Source organism: Pezoporus occidentalis, unplaced genomic scaffold (genome assembly GCF_034315485.1).
Source record: "Pezoporus occidentalis ecotype Australia unplaced genomic scaffold, CSIRO_AGI_Poc_V1 ctg49, whole genome shotgun sequence".
Taxonomy (NCBI): Eukaryota; Metazoa; Chordata; class Aves; order Psittaciformes; family Psittacidae; genus Pezoporus; species Pezoporus occidentalis.
In genome coordinates, this window is record NW_026915824.1 from 2,586,973 (window position 1) to 2,604,726 (window position 17,754).

General features: G+C 38.5%; 1 protein-coding gene across 4 annotated transcripts; it reads left to right on the forward strand.

Annotated features, from left to right (window-relative positions):
• The first annotated feature begins 69 nt into the window (after nt 1–69).
• On the forward strand, nt 70–17,351 carry INTS12 (integrator complex subunit 12). Of its 4 annotated transcripts, XM_062636699.1 has the most exons (8): nt 274–580; nt 4,198–4,283; nt 5,918–6,081; nt 8,051–8,200; nt 8,737–8,924; nt 12,680–12,839; nt 14,206–14,358; nt 16,401–17,351. In XM_062636699.1, exons 3-8 carry the CDS (start codon nt 5,926–5,928, stop codon nt 16,980–16,982), a joined length of 1,389 nt encoding a protein of 462 aa, XP_062492683.1. In that variant the 5' UTR covers nt 274–580; nt 4,198–4,283; nt 5,918–5,925; the 3' UTR covers nt 16,983–17,351. The 4 variants fall into 4 exon arrangements, with proteins under 4 accessions (XP_062492684.1, XP_062492683.1, XP_062492681.1 ...); XM_062636700.1 differs by lacking the exons at nt 274–580; nt 4,198–4,283 and adding an exon at nt 70–93; XM_062636697.1 differs by lacking the exon at nt 274–580 and having other exon boundaries at nt 3,944–4,304.
• Nucleotides 17,352–17,754: the final 403 nt, after the last annotated feature.

The following is a 17,754-nucleotide window of genomic DNA, read 5'->3' on the forward strand; positions in this document are numbered from 1 at the left end:
GGCCGGAACCTCTGTGTTGGGGCTCTGGTTGTGGGCGAGGAGTGGTGAGGCGTCGGACCCAGGTCCGTGAGGGCGTCCTTATCCTGCTGCTCGGTAAGAAGGGGGTCGGGAGGAAGGGGTTTGGGATGAGCGTGGTTTATATCCACACTTGGAGTCCGTTCTTCTCAGCGGGTGCTGCCGCTCCTCCTGTTGGTGTCTGAAGGGACGGTCGCTCCCGGTGCCGCGACCCTTGGAAGGAAGAGCGGGCCGGGCAGTAACGGGAGCGGGGGGAGAGTCCCCGGAGCCGCGCTCGGGGATCTGCCGGGGTCTCGGGGCGGCGTGTCCGGCACTGTGCGGGTATTTTGGTATTAAAGGTGGTGGCGTTTTGCTCTCCTAAGCGTTTTGTCTTCTAGGAGTTACTTTCTGTCATTCTTAAGGGGAAAGTCGGGGAGAAATTTGCAGCAGGAATGTTGCAAAGGATCGGGTGCTGGCTTTGGTGTCACTGATTCGGCAGTTCAGCTTTAACGAAAGCTTGTTTTTTTCCACTGAGAAATCGCCAGGAGAATGGTATCTAGGGAATGTATAAGCCTGATAAATTTTGGTAGGCGTTGGATTAGGGAAGGGTGGAGATGTAATCAATTTACCAGTAACTTAAACCAGTGGGCAGTGACATCTGTTTGAACAGTATCTTCTAGTCCTTTTTTTGCAGAATAATGAAGCTTGGTGGTAGCAGGAATTAGCAAATCTCAATTGAGTTGGGATGATTATCTCATTTAATTGAATAAAGGCTTTTTTTTATAAAACTGATATTTATGGCAACACAACTATAGGAACAAAAGCTACTGTCATCTTTGAGAGGCCATGAGATTGGGGGAGGTACCCCAAAACTACAGAAAGGCAAATCTTATGTTCATCTGCAAGAAGGACAATACAGAGAATTACAGGCTGGTCAGCTTCACTCCTTGCGCCTGCATGAGGAAAGCATTTATAGGCATAAGAAGGTGGTGACTGGGAATAGACAGCTTGGGATCTACCAAGGACAAATCATGCCAGACTAACTGGCTTGTCCTCTGTGACAAAATAACTAGATCTGAAGGTGAAGGGTGAGTGTTGGATGTCATCTACCATGGCCTTGGGGGGACCTAATGGAATCCTTTATATACCTAAGAGAAGCCAGAGCTAGTCTTTCTACTCATGTGGACTGCAGGAAAACAAGAGACAGCAGAAGTTGCAGCTTCCAGTTCAAAGTAAGGAAATTAGGACAGTCAAGCACTGAGACAGGTGTCCCAGAAGGTTTGTCACGTTCCTGCCTTTAGAGATTTTTAAGATCCAGCTGGACAAAGTCCTGGGCAAGCTGATCTGAATGCAGTGTTGACTTTGCTTTGAGCACAGGGTGACCACTTGGGCTTCCTTCCAATTTTAATGATTCTGTGATTCTTAAATAATGTGCTGTTTGTGATGAGTTGAAAATAGCAAATAGAGGGCACTAGTGCAGTCTTACAAAGTTACTCTGATAGATTGAACTATTAAAAAGTACAGTATAAAATATATAGTAAATTAGAATGTAAAATGAAGGACAGCAGTACTAGTAACTCTATAGCAGAAGATTTAATCCAGTCTTCTAAAAGTCTTTCAGAAGATGTCAAATAAATAAGAGCTGCTTAATACAATTGTTCTGATTAATACAATTGTCCATACTACTTAAGTGTGTGGGTTTTGAAATATCCCTCATGGGAGGTAACTGAGAAATTACGTTATCATTAGTTATGTTGTCATGATAAAGGTACTAAAACAAAAACTGAAAGTAGAAGTTGTTTTTTTCCTTCTTTTAAGATTTTTCTTGATCTGCTTTATTAAGACTTAACTCTGAGAGTGATCTGGAAAAGGCATTATTGGTAAATAAGCAAAATCTGCAACTGTCACAGACATTAGGTTGGTGAGGAAGACAGAAAATCCTGAGGAATAGAAGAATCCAAAGGAGAAAGAAAAAGGAAAGATTAGTTGATATTATGGTGATAAGTTAAATTATTGATGAACACTCTTCAGTGCACTGGAAGAAATTTTGTGCTACTGATTCATGTTTTAAGTTAACTGCTACAGATGTTGAAGGCCGCTAAAGAGGATATGTGAAAGTCCTTTTAATCTTCAGTGTCAGAGAAAAAGTATTGCTGAGTTTATAAAGAATAGGTGTGATAATAGCATTGCAGTGTAGTTTGATAATAGCATAGCAATAAATTTAAGGTGCATACTTCCTTGGAAAATATCTTAAACTGTATACCTGGCTCAGGAATAGGAGCTCAGAAATAGATGAAAATACGGTCATGTCTGAAAATGTAATGTGAGTAGATCCATTTAACTGAAAGTTATGATAAATAAGATAATACATGTGTAGGCATGCAAAATAATAGCTGTCAAATAAATTTTTTTTAAAAAGGGACTCTCACACCCTGGAAATCTAAGAAGTCTATTAAATTGGAAGGCCACATATTCTGCATAGTGCTCAATTAAGCTTATGTGTATTTGGCAGAAGACAATAATATGTTCAAGAAATGAGAGACTCAAAAAAAGTTCATAGATGTTTTAAGAATAACAACCCACTAACTAACATTTTTCACTCACAGTGATTTAAACCACTTAGTTTGCTCACTGGGAGGTTGCTCCATGATCGTCTATTGTAGGATTTTTCATGTTATCACAGATACTTTGGTATTTGGTGTTGTCTATCCATCATTAAGAGTTCTCATATAATAGTGAAGAAGTGTCAGACAGACACCTAAGTTAAGAAAGATCATAGAATCATAGAATAGTTAGGGTTGGAAAGGATCTTAAGATCATCTAGTTCCAACCCCCTTGCCATGGGCAGGGATGCCTCAGACCATGTTGCTCAAGGCTGTCCAAGCTGGCCCTGAACGTTGCCAGGGATGGAGCATTTACAACTTCTTTGGGCAACCCGTTCCAGTGCCTCACCACCCCCACAGTAAAGAACTTCTTCCTTATATCTAACCTGAACTTCTGTTGAAGTTTAAACCTGTTACACCTTGTCCTATCACTACAGCCCTTGAGGAAGAGTCCTTCTTCAGCATCCTTGTAGGCCCCCTTCACATATTGGAAGGCTGCTATGAGATCTCCATGCAGCCTTCTCTTAATGGGTTAATGCTTAGTTGCAAGAGTGTGTGATTGAGTTCCTGTCCCTGCTCCATGAGTTGCCTTCATGTTCACTTCAGTTACTGCTTTGTGCAAAACAGTTCTCCTCTGGGTTGAAGGATTATAACACAGCTCTCTGATCTTAGAGCTGCATTATCTAACTGATACACAAAAAACATCATCCTACTCACTTTTTTTCCTAGGCAACATTTAAATTACCTTCTGTATAAAGATACCACTTCAACAGGAAAGTCAAGGAGTCCTCTTGCACAGAATAACATATGGCAGCATTGTTAAAACACTGTACTACAGCTCCAAGGCTATCAAGTTGCTATATACTGACTTCAGTACCAGAAGAGCAGTTTTTGAATGAAAAGATGAATGAATACAATTTGGTCTTAGGTTTATAAGTGTCAAACCAGTGTTCTGATCTGTAAACCTGGAAAATTCCACTAGCAAAAGCAATAAGATGACTTTTGTAGCCAGCCAGGTATTGGTATTAGCCTTGTGTCAATTTACTTTTTTTTCAGATTATGGCAATTTTAAAACACATCAATTTTAATTTGTGTTTTTAAGATGTGTTCATCTTTCCATTAAATATACTTACCTTCTTTAACTTACAGTAGATTTTAATTTTAAAATATATGCCTAAACTGAGCATACTTGAGCTGTTTAATAGCAGCTGTTTAATAAGCCCAGTTCCTTCCCTTCTCATGATAAATTTCTTGTGATATGCCACACATATACTGAGAACCTTTTTGAAATTTGGGCTTTAACAGTTTCTTTACAATATATGTCTTTAAAAGGATAGAGCTAGAAATAAATCTGGGAAGTGCTACCGACAGAAAGATGAAAATGGAATTAATTTGCTTACACTTGCTGTCTAAATACTACAGGCATCCTGAATTGGCTGCTAATGACTGTTGAGGTTACCTCTTCCTTGCATACACAAATATATATTCCTAGAAGAAGGCTCAGAAAGGAACCTGAAAGGTTGTTTGGTTTTTGTTTTTTAACAGGGAATTATTCCACATTTCTGAAGGTTTTTTTAATTCTACTGTTTTCATTCAGCAGAGGGTTTAGCAGAGTCCTAATTTAAGAAATGGAAGAGAGAACCTACCCACAGAACTCAGGAGCAGCAGCCTGAAAATTTATCAGAGGTAGATGCATTAAAAAAGAGGGTATGTGCTTTCCATGCGCATTGAATTCACTTCTTATAAACATCAGAAAGAGACTGTATTGTCTGCATGGGGCTCACACCACAGTCTCTGCTTGGTCATTGAAAAAGCAGGGTAGCTGGTGTGTGGTACTTACTGGAAGTTCTGTGGCCATCAAAATGCGATTTGACAAGTAGCAAAGATGAAGGAAGAGAGAAGAGACTCTTGAAGAAGATTCGTAGCTCTCTGCTGGGTCCATTGATAAAATCCCTATGAAATCTGCTGTATCTCAAACTCCTTGATGTTTTCAGTCAAGCAGTTCTCTGGTGTCTTGTAAAAGCTCAGCGTGAGATAAAGGCTCCTGGAGACTTCTAGGCAAGTGCTGAGGGAGCAGGCTGCCACTGCTGGTGTTTTGGCCAGAGAGGTAAAAGTTCACTGCCTTGAATGTGAAAAGGAATTCATCAGACAAAACCTTGGAAGCTCCAGCTGAACAAGCTGTCCTGGCAGTTTGAGCAGAACTGCTTTTGAGCAGAACTAATAAAAACCTTTTCAAGAATGTCTTCTAGATTACTGTATAAAAACAAACAAACAAAAACAAACAAAAAAACACCAACAGCAAACCACTGAAATGTCCTGATGTGTTTCACATGGGATTTGAAGGGATTATTAATACCATTTATCAACCATTTTGGAAGAGGGCAGGAAACTTTTCTTCCCTGGTTATTTCTTAAATTATTGTTAATTCCTGATTGAGTTAGAGAGCTATCTATCTTTGTAGGGTCAATTTCTGATGTAAATGGACTACTTAGAGCTTCCACAGAGAAGACTCTGCAGTGCAGGCATCTTAGAGCTCTGGATAATCATTACTTGATATGAAAACCTGGGCTGTTACAAGGGGACTTGGGTAAATCACAGTCTGACTTACCAACTTTCTCACTGTTTCAGCTGAATTTAAAAATGGACAACGTTTTTTTTTTTTTCCCAGATTTTTAATTGTAATGTAAAAATCATACACTAGCTGGTTTATATATTTTAAATTATATGTTACAAGTTGCATTCTTTTCGATTCTCCTCTCCGTCCCTGAGGGCAAGAAAAGGGGGGGAAGTGAGCGAACGAATTACCTGACTGGGTTTAAACCACGACAATGTTACAATGAGCTGTTCTTTTCAGAAGTATCAAAAGTTATTTTTTCTTCAAGTAAGATTTTCCTTTGTAATTCTTAAATGAGCAACAAGCTAAAAATCACTGTATATGCAAATAATGTGAAGGAGAAGGGTAGTAACTGCTTTTTTTTTGAAGTTTGCACTTACTTTACATACTTTTCAATATTCTGTACTTACAGAATATTAAGAATATGGAATATTTGTACCATTTATGAAAGTATGATGAGTTTAGTTTCTGAGCATCAGATACGCAAAAGAATGAGTTTGACATCATTTTGGATATAAAGCCAAATTCAAGTTCTGCATCTCTGAGGTTCACAGTCGGTTATTTTCTAATGATGATAATTAATTCACCTATCATCCTTGCTGTGATTTAATATAATTTCAATTAAAACAAAAATCTGTGAGATAGTTAGCCACATGCTGTTTGAGTTATGCTCCATATAACTTGTCATTATTTTTCCTTTCCAAAGATAACACTATGGCTGCTACAGTGAATTTGGAGCTTGATCCCATTTTTCTGAAAGCCCTGGGCTTCTTGCATTCGAAGAGTAAGGACTCTGCTGAAAAGCTGAAGGCACTTCTTGATGAGTCTTTGGCCAGAGGAACTGACTCAAGCTATCGTCCACCTCAGAAGGTATTGGTATAAGAGAGCATGTATTTTTTTGTATGCCTTTTTTAAAGCTCTTGCTATTCCTCGTCTGTCTTCTATAGCTGAAAACTTGAAAGAGAATCAGAAATGAAGGAAAATATAATTATGGAATGTTCATATTCATCATTCCCCTTTTATGCAACATAATCCATTAAATTAAAGTTAATATAAAAAAAAAACAACCCCTCTTTACCTTTTTAGTGTACCAAGATCTGTACTATATTGTGGTTGTCATGATTTTGTAATAGTATTTTTTGTGTTCACTTTTATATCAGTTTTGTCATTTTTGTATGTAAGCCATCATACACACTAAGGTGAACCCAGAAATATGTATTTCTCCAGTTACAGTCAGAGCTAAAAGGTCTTTAAAATTCAGATTATTTATGCCACAGATAAATATGCAACAAAACAAGCTATTTATTGATAAAGCTGGCTCTGTTTTCTTGAAATTCTGCTGATGAAGTCATATGAGAATGAAGAACACCAAATGGTTCAAAGCAAAAATGATTTGCAAGCTGAAACCATTGCCATCCAATGGGTAAACATTTTTCATCTCCTGGAAATCACTAAACACCTGCTAGAGAGAATATTTGAATCTGAGATTAGTGTATGGAAATAACCAAGCAGGGACATCCTCATATTGCTACATATTGCCATATGGATAATGAGGTAGTGTTCTCCCTTAGGATGCCTGGAAGTCAGACGGGTATGTGCAAATGATGGTCTATATGCTGATATATTAGTAATATTTCATTTCTACATGTACATGGTTCCAAATAACTAAAAGGCATTATTACTGTTACAGCATACATCATGCTTGTACTGTTTGGTCTAACTCCTTTCTATTCAAATTGTTAACTCCCTGAAACCTAAACTGCAGTTCCTTCTAACACAGGTCTCAAAACTCTGAGGTGCCCTCTGTGTCAGAACTCAAAGAAGCATTAGTTTGTGGTTCAAAGAGGAAGCAGGGAGCCAAATCATAGTGCAGAGAGGCTTGGAAGCCAATTCTGATAATAGCTTGGCTGGTAATTGCCTGTCCTTAGGTGAGACTGAAGCTCATGCCAGAGGAAGAAATCTTTTGTTCTCCTCTTTTCAGTGTGTCTTCAGTATCAGCTGGGCTGCAAAGCTCAGAAATGGAAAAAAAGTACAAGAATTCCTTTCCTTGCATTCTCAGGTTGTAGGGTTAATTTATGGTTGACCGTGAAATCCAAGAACAGAGTAAGGAGCACAGGATAACCACTGTCGAGTAGATGAGGAAATCCATTTCTGATTCTGGATGCAACAGGAAGTCAGCAAACTTGGTGGCGATGCGGCTGAAGCTCAGGGCTCAGGACTTGTCCCAGTAAACAGCAGGCAATTACTCCCTTCTTACCAAGCTGGGGGGGCTATGTATATCGGTGTGATTAATCACTCATTTACAGACTCGCTTGGTGCTTATCCGCTGCTGCCACTAATGCATCATGAATAACTATTGGTTTCTGTTGAGAGCTAAATTTATTAATCTGATAGGTGAATGTGGACTGAGATTAAGCAGAAGTCAATGTTTTTTGCCATGAGGGAATGCAGTATTGCTGTCTAGTGACATCAGATGTCAACTTAAGTTTTCAGCTTATATGGAATTTTGACCTGAGAATTAATTTGAAAATTTGTGTTCATTATTTCTTTGAATTTTCAAAGCAGAAAAGTTTTCCTTTTTAATAGTGTTCCAAAGAGCATCTGTTTTGGAAAAAGAGTCCTTTTCCCTTGGAAGGTGACTGATAAGGGGAGGTTTTAATAATTGGCTGCAGCTTGAACACACTAAATTGTCAGTGTGATATGAAGACATTTAAGAAATGTTAAATCGATGATCAATGTTGTATGACATGTTATTTGTATATCCTGTTTTCTAAGTAATTGCAAACTAGGAATTAATTGAAATGTAGGATTTACCTTCAATTTTTGTTTCTGTTTTTAGGAAGTAGAGCAACCGAAAGTATCTGTTACCAAACCTATTTCCAGTAAGCAGGAGCCTAAAGCTTCTAGTTTGCCTTCTGGCAACAACAATGGCAAGCCCACTGCATCAGAAAAGGTGAAAAAAGAAGCAGAAAAAAGGTCTGCTGATAAAGTAAGTAATTTTTGTTCAAAATAACTTCGTTAATAAACTTGAAGGCGTTTTAGGCAAAAGCTCTCCTTTTTAACCTGTGTAAATTGACTTATCTAATGGTGCATAGTCTGGGAGCTGTGTTATCCAGTCACATTGCCATTTAGGCAATCCAGCAGAAGTCTTGTCATAATTATTCTGTGAATGTTTTCCCTGATCATTGCAGGTGGTTTGGACTAGATGAGCTTTAAAATGTCCCTTCCAATCTGAGATCCTATGTTTTAAATGTCCTGGTAATAAGAGGTTACTGGTATGTAGCAAGATGAAATGTGGGATTCCCAAAACTTTTTTAGAGATGTTGAGGTGAAGTACAAAAAGTGGACTTGAGCTTCTAGCTCATAAATATTTTGAGGAAAATACATATCTGAGGAAAATGTTTTGTGTATGCTGTGTAAAGTACATCTTCTTATACTGCTAGCCTAATTTTTCCAGTAGTTTTTTCATTTTGATAATATCCATTAGCTTGTTGCATTTTCACATTCTGTGTGTGTGTGTTATAGATAAAAGGGGATTCCACTGAAGGAGCTGATACACCAAAGAAGCCCAGAGTAGAGAAGCCAGAGGCTCGTTCCTCTCCTATTACGGTTCAGACAAGCAAGGATTTGTCCATGCCTGATTTGTCTAGCTTTGAGGAAACCAGTGCTGATGACTTTGCTATGGAAATGGGATTAGCCTGTGTTGTTTGCAGGTCAGTCAACATTGCTTCATTGAAATTGTCACTTTTTTGTTCATGTTGTGTATTAATACTTTCTGTAGTTTTTATTCTGAAAATCACTTAAGCACATATCCAAAATTGATAATACATTTAAGCAGCCTTCATGAATAAGAATGTTTTTTTGAAAATAGAACCCTTAATGAGAAAACCAGCTTTTCTCCTTCAGGAAAAGGTAAGTGACAAATAAAATAACTAGACATGGTGCAAACCTATCATGACAAACACTAATTTTTAATTATTGGAAAACAAGTTAAAATATTAATGGCAATGATAAGCATTTTTAAACAAATCAGCTGAAATTAAAACCTTCTAAGAGGCGTTATTACAAGATCGGTATGTGTTGGTCCTCTTCGTAATCGTTTGACAGTAGTTTACACGTAGCAATGTTTTTTTCAGTTAATAGTGTAAATACGTCTTGCAGTCAACACAGGTTCTTTTTACTTTTCATTAAGGGCTCTAAAATTGGATCTTAGTAGCATTCCACTAACAATATATTTAGGGTTAAGAGAAGTATAAAATACGCTTTTGAATATCCACCCTGGGATCAAATCACATTAGGCTTTGGTTTCACAGATTGTTTATATCCTTGTATGTCCTCACTGCTGGCAAAAGGAACAGTTTGGCTATCCCAGTTGTACCTCCTTCTCTGTCCTGTTTAGGGGATGTATTACCCACTTAGGTTTGTGATCAGCTGAATCAGCTTCTGGATCATCTCTCCACTTGGGTTTTTCAGTTGGTTTAGTTTTCAGTCAGTTTAGTGTGTATAAATGCTTATGCTGGCACATGTGTGGATGCAGCAATGGAGAGCCAGGACAGAGATGAGCATTGGACTGAGCTTCTGGTAGCAGTATGTATTTTAGTTCAGCTTAAGTCAGTTAGGAAACTGTACTTCATAACTTTGTTCTTCACTCATTTCTATGGTCATTCCTGTTCTACAGATAAGGAGGTGTCTCCAATGCTTGGAGAAGAATTATTACAGCTAGTTATACTGTTAACCAGTCGTGGACTGATGATATTTCATGTCCCATTATTCCCTTGTGTTAGCACAAATGTTTAATTTCTTATTATAGACATTGAAAAAGGAAGAACAATTACAACATTTGAAGTATTAAATATTCTTGCAAATTCCATTTTTGCTGTCTCATAAAGGGGCAAAACCATGTTCAGCAGTACGTTAAAATGCTACTAAAACAGCATGCTATTAACTTATTTGGCAGGAGGGGACAAAGAAAAGTTTTGTTTAGATAGTCTTGAGCTGCTGTGGATTATTAATTCTGCATCTTCCCTGTCAAAGGGAAACATACAGGCATAAGGACAAATGCCTGTGAAGTACAAAAAGAAAATGCAATTACTGTGCCTAGCATAGCCAAGACTGCTTTAAAAAGCACCAGCGTGGTGTATGGTTCCATTAGCTGTTACTTACTCAGCATTTAACCAGGCAGCCAGAGGTGTTGCTTCTGGCTAGTCGTGGTCACAAATTCATAGTGCTCTTGCAAAAGATACATTTATCCTGCCTAACTAAAATATCTCTCATTAAGCTGGTGCAAAAGGGAGAAGCACAGCAGGGAAAGAAACAACCCATTATGGAGGGCTGGCAATAGCTACCCACCACTCAGTATTTGTTTTCATTTTACATGAAACCTGCTGGAACTGATGTCATGTGGTTTTCAGTCTCCAGCTCATGCTGGACAGGATGTTTTTGAAGTACTTACACTTCAGACTTTCCAAATCCAGCACACTAGTTAGACAGTACTCCACTATTTACTGCTCGGCAGTCAACATGTGGGCTGTCTTTGGGGTTGGCAGTCTTAAGCCGAAATTATAACATCCCAGTAAATAGGAAATACAAAAGCACTTTGTAAAATAACTCAAGTATGAGTAGTATTTAGAAAATGGCATGTTTTAATAACTCAATACATTATTCAATTGTGAATAAAAACATTGTGTCTGATTGCAGAGTAGGTGAGGTTCACAGCCAAAGAGTTTATATTTTAAGTTGCTTAAGATGACAAATTAACAGGAATCCAGCTCTGGGTTCACAAATGCAAAAAGAGTGCATCTGGATATTAGCTATTCCTTTTTTATAGATGTAAAAACTAGAGAAATCAGATGTTTCTTCAAGATTTGCCAAGTGTGAAATGTATTTTCATAGTGATTAGGAGTATCAAATGTTGATGCCTGTGGTGTTTTTCTTCTTCATTTATACCAAGTTAGAAATAAGGAGAGAGTGAGTAACTCTAATACCTGCAGATCTTAGAAAAACAAGACTCGCCAGTTACATGTCTGCTCAGTTATAAATACTACATGCAATTTGCTGGTGATAGTGAACTCTGTCTCTCACCAAAAAAAAACACAAAAATGTCTTTTAGAAAGCCTGGTTTTGAAAGGACAACCTTATTTTTTATTAGTACTGTTTTGTCTGTTTGTTTTCTGAAGGTAAAAAATCATCAGGTTTGTTTCTCTGTTATCATATAATTTTAAAATATCTCCAGTTTAACTTGTTTCTGGGAATGACGAGTTCATGTTTTTTTAATCAGTCTGGGATTGTTCTTTGTAATTTTAAAATAGGATGGGTATCTCCCCTTGAGACTTGGGGTTGAAACATCATTGCTTTGTTCTGACCCAGTTTACTTAGGAATAAGAAACAAACATGGCTTTTTGAAATATCCTGTGTCTAAAATAATGGGTCCTGGAATTTCAGAAAGGTTTCTCCCTCTCTTTCTATATAACCCATTTAAAAGAGAAATATTTCTTAGAAAATGCTCTAGTATCCATATGGACAATGCCTTCAGACTTCTTTTTCCTGTTATATAAAGAAATAAGGGATTACCTTTCCCCACCCATGTACAAATAGAGTTTCCATGGTTACCTGGATACCTGCTCCTCGGGGATATGAGCAAAAGCAGCTTAGCAATTAAATAGCTTGATTTGTCATCTGAAAGAAGAAATCATAAGGAAAATGGTATTTGGCTAATTCACAGACATATTCACAGTCACGTGTGTATCACTAATTTGTCATTCATACAGCATGATTACTTTCACTAGAAGCCCACGCAAAATGAAGTCCTCAGCAGCAGCTTATATGTTTGCTTCAAGGCAGGACTGCACAGTTAATCCTTTCTATTCCATCTTTCCATGATGCTGGTATTATCTCAAATTCCAAGTATCTCTCTACGTAGTAGGGACCACAAGGATAGCTACTAAAATATCTTTAAAGTACTATACAGCTCGGATGATGATGGTTTTAAATCCTGTAGCAGAAAGCACTCTTAAAGGTTTGTAATTGAGAAATTATTTGTTCTCGAACTGTACTTCTGTACAGCCTATAGCAAAATTATCCAAATGTAGACTAGGCCTTCATATGCTAACATAATGAGGAAGTCAGAATTGGTATACAGTGAGGTACCCATAAAATGCCCAGGTGAAGTAAAGCATGTGAGACATTTCTAATACAAAAGTCAAGCAGGGAAATCAAAAGTGTCATCTACACATGTTTAATAGTATAGAAGTTTTAAATTTTCTTGAAAGAAATTACCTTAAAAAAATACAAAATTTCTAAAATATTTGTTGGGAAGAACTCGCACGGTGTTTCATTTTTCACAGGTAGAAAATATAAGTGAAAGCAAGTATTTTTTAGTTTTTGTCTTAAGCCTTGCAAAATTTGCAACAATTGGATAATCCTTTAAGTACTTTCTTCTATAATCTGTTCTCAACTATTTGCTCTGCAGGCAAATGACAGTTATTTCTGGGAATCAGCTAGTGGAGTGTCAGGAGTGCCATAATCTCTACCACCAGGATTGCCATAAACCTCAGGTGACAGACAAGGAAGCGAATGATCCTCGACTTGTATGGTATTGTGCCCGCTGTACCAGGCAGATGAAAAGAATGGTAAGAGTCAGTTTTTTTGTCTTGCATGACTCTATTTGAATACAGCAGGCTATTTCTGATCCATGACAGTATTCTATGGGTTGCAGAAATCTTTGGAGGCATGTTGGAGAGGAGTTTTTCTCAGCAGTGCTTCCCTTGCTGCAGCTGTGGTATTTAATGTAGCATCTCAAAGAGTATTCTGTAATGTGCTTCTTAAACAAAGCTTTTTAAAAAGCAGAACTTAAGAAGAGTGAAGTAGGATTATTTCCTACGTGCTACGCAACAGTTTAAAACTTTTTTTTAATGTCAGGTTTTAGTACATGTCTACCAGATAGCCCTACAGGTTTAGTTTTCTTCTCAGCTTTGGACAGGAATGGTTGTTTTCCTGTAAGGCAAGACTGCAAATTTCAGTCCAACTACTAACACGTGTTGTCAGGCTCAACAACAAGCCGAGGGTAGCATATTCCAGGAAATAAATTTCTTTATTTTGATTGATCTGTGTGTTAATTTCTTGACTAAACAGACTAATTATTCCTGATCCCACAGGAATCCCACTCATCTCATTAAAAGAAAAAAACATCAGAGTAAGAAAGCTTCTTTGGCTGCAGGAAACATTAACTATTAGTTCGCATGACTTTAGTTTTGACACTTGAAAATCAAGCCCTCTATACAGCAGAAAGTGTGTTCTATTTTGGAGCTGTTCTGTGACAACTTAGCAAATTGTAACCTGTTGAAATGGCTCTACTAAGAAACAAGAGAAGGCATCCATGTAAGATCCTAGCCTGGGAGTTACCGTCAGTGACTGAAATACATGATTATTCTGATGATTGTCAGGCCTTTGAACTCAGAGGAGTGTTTGCCTGAGGTCAGTTACTGCACAGGATAGCCATTACAGCTATTCAGCATTTGCCTTCAATATGCCTTTTACTGTTTTTTCTTTCAGCATAAATTCCACCATTTTACCTGCTACTTCTTAGCACTCTTGCAGCCTGTGGCTCAGTACTGCTGGATTATGCCTGTCCTCTTCAAGATCACTTGTCTTTACCGTATTTCTGTGAAAGCCCAGTGCTTTCCTGTTCCCTAAGTGCCAACACTGCCTCTCGTTCCATGCTGAAATAGCAAGTCCTATTCAATATCCTTTTTTGGATGGACCCCATCCTCAGTGCCATAATCAGGACTACCTCCACATACCCTATTTCATTATTTTTCAAGCACCATTCAGCTTGAAATTTTACAGGCTAGATTACAATTTGATAATGTTCATGCTTTTTGCTAAGTCAAACCACTTTTTCTGTCAATGTTAACCATTGACCAAAAAGTCAGTGTTATTGGGCCTGTAACTAATTTGGTTTGGGTTTGTTTTGTTTTTTTCCTACCACTTATACAGGCTCAGAAGACACAAAAGCCACCTCAAAAACCAGCTCCTGCAGTGGTTTCAGTTGCACCAGCTGTGAAGGATCCACTGGTCAAGAAGCCAGAAATCAAGTTAAAACCTGAGACCCCAACAACTTTTCTAGCATTTAAGAGAACAGAAGTCAAGGTAATGTAATTTAAATTTTCCAGAGGAAGAGTTTACATTTTACTGCATATATTATAATTTTTTCAATTATGTTATTTATAGCCCAGAAAGCCAGTCTTGGATGCAGTCTTGGACTGCATCAAAATGTTAAGGGAGGTGATTTTTCCCCCTGTGCTTGGTTCTCATAAGACCCCACATGCAGTACTGCATTCAGCTCTGGGGCCCCTAGCATATGACAGACAGGAACCTGCTCAAGCAGGTCCATAGGAGGGCCGCAAAGATGATCAGGGGGCTGGAGCACCTCCACTGTGAAGACGGGCTAAGAGAGTTGGGCTTGTTGAGCCTGGAGAAGAGAAGGCTTCACAGACACCTTGTGGCAGCCTTCCAGTACCTAAAGGGAGCCTGCTGGAAAGATGGGGAGGGGCTCTTTATCAGGGAGTCTAGAGATAGGAGGAGGTTTTAAACTGAAAGAGGGTAGATTCAAATTAGATATTAGGAGGAAATTTTTTACTGTGAGGGTGGTGAGGCACTGGAACAGGTTGCCCAGAGAAGTTGTTGATGCCCCTGTGGATACTGGAAGGCCAGGCTGGACAGCGCTTTGAGCAACCAGGTCTAGTTTCTTAGGAGTGGCAGGGAGGTCAGAACTAGATGATCATTAAGGTCCATTTCAACCCAAGCAATTCCATGATTCTATGAATTTTTCTGTGTGGGCAAATAACATATTCATATTTTGATAGTTTGAAGGTTTCTCATCATGATAATAGTGAACTTGGCAGTGCCTCGTTAGTGGTTGGACTTAATGATCTTTAAGGTCTTTTCCGGCCTAGATGGATGATTCTGTAATAGCGAAACAGCTGACTCTGCAAGATTTAATTTAAGAGGTGTCTGCTTCTTACATATGTTGCCTCATGTTTCTGTTTCTCCAAGTTATTTAATAGTCACAAATATTAAACAGTCACAAATTGGCCAAAGCTGGTAAAGCAGAAGCAGTGTAATAAATAACACAGTAGTCTACCAAAGCATGACTCTTACCTAGGAAAACGCATCTTTAACTCAGAATTAAAGTTATTCATGTGCTCAATGTTATGTTTGCCATTGTTCTGCCTGGATGCAAACCATCATGAATAGTATGATGGCTGTTGCTTAAGCAGTTACACTTAATGAATAACTTTTTTCACTTCCATAGTTATTTCTGTGCCTAAATGGGTTGTAAGAGGCTTGGTTTCATTTGTCATCTTTACTGTTTAGAAGCTGTCTGGATGTATTATGGAAGGGGTATTACTTGAATAGAGGAATTTAATTTCCACTTTGACTCTGTTGTTTGGTGTAACTCTGGTGTAGTATTTCAACTGTATATTATCCCCACCTGAAAACTGAGGATTATAGGGTTTAAGGTGTGGAAACTGCAGTTCATGTGTATAGGTCTTTGCACAGAAGGAAAAAATTGTTTGCAATAAGTTTGTCATCTGCAATATCTGAATGGATAGACTACATGAAAAAGTCTAGTGCCTTTTTAATTCTATCTGTGGTACAGGCTGCTAAGAACCAAGAGGAGGGGACAGAAGGAAATTAAAACATTTAAACACTGCTACTTTGACCAAAAGACTAATAAATGCACTTCTTAATTGCTCAGTGTCTGAATTTTGCCTGAGCATTTGCCATCTTATTAAAAAGTGACAGCAGGTAATGACAGTAGAAAGAAAATCAAAGGTGATGGCTTGCCTCCCATTTTTTACACTTTACAAATTTGAGCTTTTTGTAGTTACTTCAGTTAAACCATCTTTTAGAGTTTATGGGTGGATCACCCACATTGTATCCTCCAAACCATACAAGGAAGGGAAGAAAACGTAATACCGGCTTTATGTGGCTGGGAAATTAAAAGTTGGCCATGCCTGGCATCCCTTCCTTTTCTTGTTAATACTTTTAACTGTAATGATCAGTGATGAAATATTATTCACTGGGTGATCCTTGGAAAAGAACTGCGACAGAGGCTTGATCTATTCCTGCTGTGGTGTGTTACACAAATAGATGCTACTATAATAAGAATGCTTTATTTATTCTAGACCTCAGCAGCAATTTCAGGGAACTCAGCCAGTACAAGTGTTTCCTCTTCAGCAACCAGTGGCCTTACAGGATGGGCTGCTTTTGCAGCCAAAACCTCCTCTGCCAATCCATCAACTGCGAAACTAGGATCAACAGCACAGAGCACCAGTGGGAAACCTGCAGCTTCTTCAAATAACCAGAAACCTGTGGGTTTATCAGGGTTGGCAACTTCCAAAACTGGACTAGGGTCAAAAATAGCTTCTGCCAACAACAGCACAAACCCTGGTCAGCTGAAACCTCCTCCACCTCTGACACTGGGGAAGACCACTCTCAGCCGTTCAGTAAGCAGTGACAATGTCAGCAAAGCAGGTCTTCCCAGTCCCAGCAGTACTGTGCCGAGCTCCAGCAGCCAACTGAGCAGTGGGAATGGCAACAGTGGGACTGCAGGTAGCAGTGGGGGCAGCGCAAGTAAAACCTCAGCAGACACTGGTAATCAGTCAACCTCCTTAAAAGGCCCAACTTCTCAGGAATCTCAACTCAATGCTATGAAAAGGTTACAAATGGTCAAGAAGAAGGCTGCTCAAAAGAAGCTGAAGAAGTAGTATGGCTGCTTGCTAATTTTGTTGGTTGTGCTCTGTGAAACAGCATCATTGGTGTTTTTCTTAAAGAAAATCCCCTGGTTACTGGACTGAAATGGTAGTCAAATCAGGGAAACCCGAAATCTGTGTTATACAGGAGGTCAAACTTTGATAATCCTAGTATTCCTTCTGACTTTGCAAATCTGTGAATTGAATATATTGGAGGAATTCACTCCTGGCTTTTTAGCCCAAAGCACTGAAACGCGAAATTGAAAAAGTTGGGTATTTTGGAGTGTAAAAGAAAGAAAGATCTCTGTGGACTCTTACTAAATTGAACTTACTGAAACTGTCATTCTTAAATGTTACTAATAAAAGTACTGTTAACCTCAGAAATCATTGCTGCTTCTCTTTCATCTTGTTTTCCAATACTTAAAATGCTTCAGCTGTTTAGAGTTGTCTGTATTGTGCAGAGTTACCGCAAATCACACAGTTCCCTAGGAAAAATTGTATTTTATTTTAAACAATTTCAATAATTAGCTGTTTAAATTGAGTATTTTAAGTGGCCTGGTTTGGTTTTTACAGTGAGAAACTTCATGTGTCACTTAGTTGCAGTTCTCTGAGGGAGGAGGATTAACAAGGGATTGTTAATCCTTTCTATTCCATCTTTCCACAGTTCTGGTGAACCCCAGTCCAGTCTGTTCTTGAGCACTTCCAAGGATGGGGCATGTGGATGAGTCTTTATAAGGACACTGCTATCCCACTCTCCCTTGTGACTGGCTGGGGACACTGGGGTGGC

Bases quoted from the DNA above. Each gene is read 5' to 3' on its own strand.
- INTS12 (XM_062636700.1), top strand. From the start codon at position 5,926: ATGGCTGCTACAGTGAATTTGGAGCTTGATCCCATTTTTCTGAAAGCC. The intron at 8,201-8,736 runs GTAAGTAATTTT...TGTGTGTTATAG, and splicing joins AAAAAAGGTCTGCTGATAAA to ATAAAAGGGGATTCCACTGA. The intron at 8,925-12,679 runs GTCAGTCAACAT...TTTGCTCTGCAG, and splicing joins TTAGCCTGTGTTGTTTGCAG to GCAAATGACAGTTATTTCTG.